Source organism: Patella vulgata, chromosome 6 (genome assembly GCF_932274485.2).
Source record: "Patella vulgata chromosome 6, xgPatVulg1.2, whole genome shotgun sequence".
Classification (NCBI taxonomy): Eukaryota; Metazoa; Mollusca; class Gastropoda; family Patellidae; genus Patella; species Patella vulgata.
In genome coordinates, this window is record NC_065884.2 from 62,297,400 (window position 1) to 62,306,529 (window position 9,130).

Below are 9,130 nucleotides of genomic sequence, written 5' to 3' on the forward strand. Positions count from 1 at the left end.
TAATAACACCAATGTTGATTTAAACTGACCAATAAGTCGTGTTAGGAATGTCGAAAACTGTGAATTACAATGAGTTAAAGACTTGGCTCTTTTAAAACCATTTGGTTCTAGATTTACAACGGGCGGAAAAATAATGTTTATCATTTGACTATACCGTTACATCAGGGATGTCCAAATTATTTTGTATACTAAATTTGCAAAGCCATTGTCGAAATATAGACGTTTTGAGAGTTGTAGAAATGCACACGGCACACACGGTATGTGGGAATTGGATATTTATAGTACCATCAGTGAAGATGTTGGTCTGTTACATGTGCAATTGTTTTGTTAAATTTTACTTGTTTGTTAGTTAATTTATACTACTTATTACTACTACTACACAGAACTTGAAATATCTGTTCTGAATATTTTCTTGGTAAGAGTGATAGTATGCCTCTTTAAGAGCTAACTGAGTGACTATGGCGCTGGCTCACAAACCGAGTTCACAAAGCATTCTTAGACTTCAGTTAAGAATTTACTCAACTTTATGAGAATGTTTATGAGAAATATATTTGATCCAGAAACACAAAACTTTGCACATAGTTTTTTTTATTGATGTATTTGATACATTATAATAAAAAAAAGATTTATAAAGGGCCATATTTGTAGTTAAAATAAGGCGAACAATTTTGAGTAAATTCTTTACTTAAAGTTCGATTATGGGAGATTAGATAAAGAGCTGGGAGTTCTCACTATAATAGTTAAAAACTAATTATGTAAAGGGGATTTGCTGAAAACTTCAGTCAAATTGATCCACTCTAAACCGAGATTTTAGCGATTGAATTTTGGGTCTAGCCTTAATCGTAATTACTTTAGTCGGTACGATAAAAAAACATAGTCTCGATTATCCAGTTTTTGATTTAATTATCAATGAGCGTTAAGCAGCAGATAGGATTCCAATCCAGAAAATATCGCAGGCTAGCGATGATGACATCGAGAGTTGATTATGGTCTGGATAAGTTAATTAATGTCTAATTAATAATTTAGATAACATTTTAGTCCTAAAGACGAAAAACCGAGGTCCCGTGTATACATTAGAATGCACGTAAAAGAACCCTTGGCAGTTGGAATTCGATATAAGAGTAGCCTATAGTGCCGCTGCCTCATAGCACACTGTATGGCGTATGTCCGTCTTCATTAGCCCAGCATAGGAGCAGAACAGTAGGACGTTAAACCCCATTTCATTTCATTAACCCAGTTGGTGCAGAAAAGTAAGCTGTGCAATCCCATTTCATTTCATTTTGCCCCTTTAGAACAATTTGTGCCAGCGAAAAGAAATCACTCGTTCGCAGAGACCTGAAATAGCGTTTGAACTAATCCTAACATTGTGGCGGCCTTATAAGCCGGTGACGAAAGGAATTATAGCTCGTGGAGGTTACGTGAACAGGTAATGAAGCGAGTCTTGTCTTAATGCAAGGGTTGTCATGGTCCCGGGTGCTAAGTGATTTCACTAAGGTTGTTGGCTATAAAGGTAGGAAGAAAACCAAACACAATCACATCAGTTGTAACATTTAGTATAGTAACAATCAGTCAGCTTGTAGCACCGACTTGGGGCGAACGTTTATTATATACCAAGTAAGTTATAGCTACTTTCAATTTACTATTCTACTTTCAATTTGTTATTCTATTTTCATTTGTATCCATCAAAACGTCCTCTATTTCTTTCTGTCTGCAGCCAACATCATAGTTTCCTATTGGTTTGTAAAGTCTCCTTCCCATGCGAACTGTTACAACACAATCAACACTCTATGGCATCGGGTGGCCAATATATTGAATGGATAACAACATCAGCGCCATTTAATAGTTTAATGTTAAAATGGATAATCGAGACTTTGTTTGTTAGAGTAGCAATGGTATTTGACAATCGGGAATATTTAAGCTCAGAATAAAGTAGATGCAATTTGACTGAAATTTTTACTATTTTATTTTTTTAATATGTTTTAAACTATTATTGCAAGAACGGTCAGCGCTTTATCTAAATCGTACACAATGCATCTATAAACAGTACGTATACATAAATGATTTCTATATTATTATGTCATGTTATGTCGAAGGATTAAGCAAATCTGTATGCTGGTTGTCCCGGTGTTTATCGACAGTTAATACATAGCCATTTGGATTATAGGAATGCGATTAAAGAGATTTGTCCATGGCCATTTGATTATAAACATAGCAGACGAGCTATAGGATTTTCTTATTTTCTAGAAATGCTCAGAGTGGCTATCCTATGCTAAACGTATCCGATATCATAGTGAAAAATATGTATATTAATTTATTTTCGTTATTGTGGACGCTAACTGCTAGCACCCAGGCTCATTCCCTTGATCTGATATATACAAGTACGTTTGTTGTTTGAAGTGCTGTGTATATTTTGTCCTGTCCACAGGTTTGCAGTTACTATTACCTTGGAGTTTGTCCTATGTCATAGACTATGCCAGTGGTTCTCAATCTTTTATGGTCAACGGCACACCTTGGAACACATGAAAAAATAGCGGCACACCTGGCTAAATATATATATATGACAAATATTCGAATTTTGCAAAATAAAAACATGGCAAGTCAGGCGGAATACAACCGTAGCCAGGGAGTAATAAGAGAAACATAGAATGACTTAATCTAAAAAAAGAAAAACACAGCTATGAACTTATCAGTTATATAGACACCAGCGAATACTGAATTGGGATCATTTGGATTTTCACATTTTCTTAGTGCGCCGTTCAAAATTCGCGGCACACTTAGAAAGATCTCGCGGCACACCTGTGTGTCGCGGCACACTGATTGAGAATCACTGGACTATGCTGATCGACATGATTTTAGCACACTACAACAATCTCTGGAGATGATCCTAAAATAAAATTAAAAGGTATCAATTATGTGCTATTAATTTATTTTTCTTTTTTTTTATGATTTCTAGAAATGGCTTATTTCGATACATTATCTGCTCGAGGTTCCATGACACCTGAGATGTCGAATATGTTACCAATGGTCACTGACAAAACACCAGCACGCCATCTTAATAGATCTCTAGATCTAGGTCAATCTAAGGCTTACTACAACCCAGCATCGTAAGTTTTATATTTTCAGATTTATAATATATATTACACAGAGATTTATGATATAGTTCCCAGAGATTTATAATCGGTAGGAGATCAGGGTCCCGGACTTGTTCAGTTTTATGTTATTAATTTTGATTGATCTTTTAAATTCGATTTCGGTGATTGTAATTTAATATATTTGAATGCAAAAATATAACCCACTTATCAATAATATTCAGTTTTATATAAAAAAAAAGATCTAGTTTTTTATATGCAGACAAGATCCCTGTTATTACTTTTATTCTATTTAATTTGCGCATGACAAATGTTCTGAAACAATCCCTAATTTCGGTAATTTAAAATTTATAAGTTAATATTTATATCAATAATACGATAGAAACCGTGCATTCTGAAATGTTCCCTAATTTCGGTGATTTAAAATCTATAACTTTGTATTTATTTCAGTAAATCGGTGTATAACAGATATTCGGTTGGAGATTGGGGATATTCTAACAATACTCACTTTAATCTGTCGGAAAAAGAACGAGCACATGGTGAACGTCTCCGAGCTGATGCATGGAGAGCCATCAAGGAAACTGATGCAAGAACACGCAACAGGCAACATGATGTCACCAAACGATTGGGTATGCAAAATGATCTACGCCCGTATCGTTTAATTTCTTAATGAATAATAATAGGATTTTAAAAAAAAATTACAAGATGTTTCTGAGGATTTATATTTTATTATATTCTTTCTCCTTGTTTATTTTTATATTTATTTTTTTAAGGTGAAAGAGTTTATGACATCGCTTACATGAAAGGTGAACTTAACACAGAAATTAACCAAATGGCCACAGAAATTGAAAATCTTAAGGTAAACCATCTTAATGAATTTTAATTCTAATGACCGCGGACTTTGTTGTCATAATCGATTCCACGGTTGTACGTGACAAGGAGTAGGGTCGCCTGTCCAACCTCGTGGGTTTTCCCCGGGTCCTCCGGTTTCCTCACCCTGCTAAAGACCGATACGCGCAAGCGAATTATTGAAATAAAACTGAACCATGTGTTAGTCCCGAAATGACCTAGTTTGTGTCGAGTAGACATTAACCCCCCCCCCTTTCCCTCTTTCTCTCCCTCTCTCTCTCTCTTGTTGTCAGAATCTTGGTATCCAAGTAGATCATATTGCTCTATTTTTGGAATCTTGAACTAGACGGAAATGGGTCTAAAAGCACATATTAATGCAACATGATCGTATGTAAAAAGTGATGTAAACGTTCAATGTTTAAACAAGAAATGACTTTTGTTTTTATTTCTCTACAGGAGTATCGTCGAACACTAGAGAAAGCTTTAGGTGATACAGCCAATCCTTTACAAGTAGCTGAAGAATGTCTGATGCATCGTGAAAAAAGACGAGGTATCGACCTGGTTAACGACGATGTTGAAAAAAGCCTCATTAAGGTAAGTCATAATTTTATTCTACTTTGGAATCACAAGCATAGTTATTTTATCTATATTGGGGAATAATTCATTTTAAAGTTTCATTATTCCCTGAAAAATATACCCTCGCTTTACAGATTTAACAACAATTTTGCACCGTGGTGCTAGCACCATACATATACCCTAGTCGCTGCTCGAGTTCCCATCTTTCTCCTTGTCCACTATTGGTTTGTGATCGCAATTAACGTCAATGGGCGTAACTGAACTTGTTCAATAAACTCTTTATTCTCAAAAAAATTAAGATCATTTTTATTTCCACAGACTCTATTACTTGATACATTTTATGTCTAAACACCATTTGATATCAACCAAACTGTCGACATATCCATCTATCCGATATATCGACTTAAAATACAGAAGTGACGTCATCCTTTGATGTTGGCATACCATTATTTCAAATAATCGTACGGGCAATGTGCCAAGTGTAACTAGTTAAAATATTGAACCCGGGTGACGTATTTCATTGCAAAGCACGTGCAAGTGTCTTTATTTTAAGTTGTTTAATGGTCTCGAGCTTAAGACATTTCGTAATATATTGAAACAACACTCGGCTAACGCCTCGTGCAGTATCAATATATTACTTAATGTCTCGCTCTCGACCATTAAACCACACGTATTTATCTACTTATATGTTTACATATTTACACAGGAAGTTGAAATCATCAAGAAATGTCAGAACAAGATGAGACAATGTCTTCAAAAAGCCATGGCACAACTCAAGTAAGTACTGCTTCAAATATGACCAAAACTGGTAATTTCCACATTACCTCCGCTTGATACAAATGGTATAATTCTACTTTAGGGAATGTTTCATTGCAATATGAACAGTATGACGTTAAACGCCATTTCATTTCATTACATTTTCATTGCAGTTTTTCTAGGTTTAAAAATACATTATGGGAGATTATATAAAGAACTGACAGTTCTCACTATAATACTTAAAACCTCGATAATTTAAAGAGAATTTGCTGAAAATTTCAGTCAAATTAATCTACCCTGAACCGAGATTTTAGCGATTGAATTTTCGGCCTAGCCTCGATCATCATTACTAAAGTCGATACGATAACAAACATAGTCTCGATTATCCATTTCATTATTAAATCATGCATGAAAGTTTAGCAGCAAATCGGTTCCTAATCCAATACATCGAGAGTTGATTATGGTCTGGATAAGTTAATTAATGTCTAATTAATAATTTAGATAACATTTCAGGCCTAAAAAGAAGACTTGCAATAGGCAGATTTAGCTCTTGCATAATGTAGTTCCTACCGTCGGTCAGATGATATATTGAATCCATCTTATTAAAATTACCAAATTCGATGGGGTTTTCTTGGAGGGGGAGAAGGCATGGTCCCCCAATCGAACCCGGTGTTGGCAGAAACTTTCACGGTTTCACCATGTCTGTTGTGCAACCACCCCGGCTGATAGTCTTTCATCCTTTCCTTACAGAGTAGACAGGGCTGCACAGCATGCTTTGGAAGTTGACTCTAAAGATAAACACCACGCACAGGGACTGGATGATAGAATGCAACAATTGAGGAATTCATCAGGTGGCATTGGATATTTCCCCAGTATAGAAAATGTTGATAATACGTAAGTTGTAATAATTCATTTTCGATTAAACTATTCGTTGTTATAATACTTATTCCATTAACCTATTTGTTGTTATAATTCTTATTCCATTAAACTATTTGTTATTCCATTAAACTATTTGTTATTCCATTAAACTATTTGTTGTTATAATTCTTATTCCATTAAACTATTTGTTGTTATAATTCTTATTCCATTAAACTATTTGTTGTTATAATTCTTATTCCATTAAAGTGTCTGCTGTCGCGGTAAATAGACTCCTGTTTACACGACATGCTTCTTCTTGAAACTTTTAGGAATGGAATATTCGATCATATAAAATACAAATTACAGATCTTTTTACAAAATATAATAGACCAATCACAGGTCTTTTTACAAACTTCTCTCCATCTATAGCCCAAGTTTATATATACTATTTTTAATTACAACAGAATCACCATACCCGAATCATGGGGCAGATATAGTGAAGAAAACATCGCCAGATCTCAGAAAGAACGAGCTGCTTCTGAACGTCTTCGAGGTGAAATCGATGCCTTGATGAGAACATGCGCAAGTGAGATGTGGAATATTTATAACAACGTGAATACCTGTTTCAACACGAGAATCCACGAGACTACAAACGCCAGAAATACATTACAAGCTCATTTACAAAGAGTAAGTTAATAAAATTGTAATTTGAATGAAAGGTCGGTGGAAATCCAATATTCACCGCTTAGCCAGTAAAAGGGCATGCAACCTTAAAGAATGTAAACTGAAAGAAAAAGGGGCCTGCAACCTTAAAGAATGTAAACTGAAAGAAAACTGATCCCAATCGTGCATTTATCAGACAATGTCAGTAGCAGAATAGATTATTTAACATTTAATTAAGAAGGAACATTATTTCCAAGCTTATTCATTGTTTCAATGGTAGGTCACAGTTCTGTGGAATAAAACTATTGAGCAAAGTTTGATAATGACTAGAGAAGCCATGTCAAAACATCGCTCAGTAATAAACAGTCATTTCTTAAACATACATTATGCAAGAGCAAAATCTGTCTATTGCAGGTTATTCTTTAGGCCTGAAATGTTATCTAAATTATTAATTAGACATTAATTAACCTATCCAGACAATAATCAACTCTAGAAGGCATCGCTAGCCTGCGATCTTAAGTGGATTGTGAGCCGATTTACTGCATAACTTTCCTTCTCGATTAAACGATTAAATGGATAATCGAGACTGTGCTGTTTAACGTACTGACTAAAGTAATGATGACCGAGGCTAGGCAGAAATTTTATTCGCTTAGTTCTCGGTTCATAGTGGATCAATTTGAATTAAATTTTCAGCAAATTGCCTTTACGTTATCTAGTTTTTAATTATTATAGTGAGAACTGCCAACTCGTTATCGAATCTCCCATAAAAGGAGGGCCATCACAAGATTTTACCCAACAATGACGTTGCCTTGTCTATAGCATCTGTTTGGGATGCTGAATGCTGAACATTATTCCTTGTAAATACTGAAAGTAACGTTTTTGGGCCGATATTCATCTTAGAGATTGAACGTTCACAATAACGTAGTTTGCAAGGATTTGCAAGGGCTATAAATTTCGGCCATCTTGGTATTCTTGTCTGAGTTCTGCGGTTAAGGACATCATTTTCTAAAGCTATTCATTCACTTGATAATCGCAGAATCAAATTTTCGGTATAAAATCTCACTAAACAAAAACAGATATCCATTTAAGAATTGAAAATTAACCCTACCCTTTATATTTTCTTACAGACGGTGCAAGAAATATTTGACATGGAAAGAAATATTCAACAACTACGAAAAGCTATACAAGACAAAGAAAACCCAATGAAAGTCGCCCAAACTCGACTTGATGAACGAACCAGAAGAATTAATGTTGAAGTTTGTCACGATCCCGTCATGAAATCGTAAGTTAGCAATTTGATATTAACAATATTGAACATTTTTGTGAGCACCATTTTGTAGAATATAACTTTAGTTCCCTTGTCAGTTTTATATTCGATTCGATCCATGATGTTGGTCGACAAAGGTCCTATAGGTTGTCCAACTTGCTTTTCTTTTATCAGCGGTGCTAGATAATCGCCAAAATTAGATTCAGTAGGATTTAAATCAGGTCCATTCATTTGGTCCACCGGTTATAAAGATATGCCACACAGGGAGCAGCATAGATCGGTGGAAATTTCAATTCGTCGTATCTTTGAATAGACTGAAATTAACTGAACTAGTGGGCTAATATTCATCTTTCACAATATTGTAGTTGTGAAGGGATTCCATGGCGCTAAAATCAACACTTTTTAATATGTGATCGGAATACATTTGGAGAATTTACATTGTAAATATTACGTAATAAAATCTATTCATTTTATTTTTTATTCAATCAGATTGAAGAATGAAGTTGGTGAAATCCGTGATTCCATCACGATGTTGAAAAGAAGCCTAAAAGCATCTGAGTTGAGTTTAGCTCGTTTATTGAAAACCAAAGCTGTCCTCGAACACGACATTGGTGTCAAAGAAAACTCCTTGAAACTCGACTCCCAGCATTGTATGGGCATGCGAAAGGGCTTCCCTATGGATCCCAAAGTCGGCCCAGTCTTTCAGATGGTTCCAGGAAGTTACTAAATATCGAAAGCGGTCCATAATGTTGCAATTCATCCACACGGAAATCCTTCGAATTAAGTTCATCAATTATGCTAATGAATTAAAATGTCGTCCTAGTTTTAGTGTTTCATAGCCTTGTTGCAAAGGGGATATAACTCTGATTTCATCTAATGGTTATCTCCCTTTCCGGCATGGACTATTTGTCTAAGAATTTCTTTTATGGGGAATTTAGGCAGGGACTAAGGTCCTACCAATTTTTGTATATTACATTTTTAATTTTTATTTTTTATGTTATTTATTCATAAATTTAATGTTTTTTATTATTTAACAACAGTGAATTGCCAATTGTTGGGTCAATTTTTAATA

General features: G+C 34.8%; 1 protein-coding gene across 1 annotated transcript; it reads left to right on the plus strand.

Moving 5' to 3' along the window:
* Positions 1–2,991: 2,991 nt before the first annotated feature.
* On the plus strand, positions 2,992–8,785 carry LOC126824453 (tektin-3-like). Its single transcript, XM_050553685.1, has 9 exons — positions 2,992–3,104; positions 3,540–3,718; positions 3,863–3,948; positions 4,395–4,532; positions 5,221–5,291; positions 6,021–6,164; positions 6,593–6,815; positions 7,919–8,073; positions 8,548–8,785. Exons 1-9 carry the CDS (start codon positions 2,992–2,994, stop codon positions 8,783–8,785), a joined length of 1,347 nt encoding a protein of 448 aa, XP_050409642.1.
* The last annotated feature ends 345 nt before the right edge of the window (positions 8,786–9,130 follow it).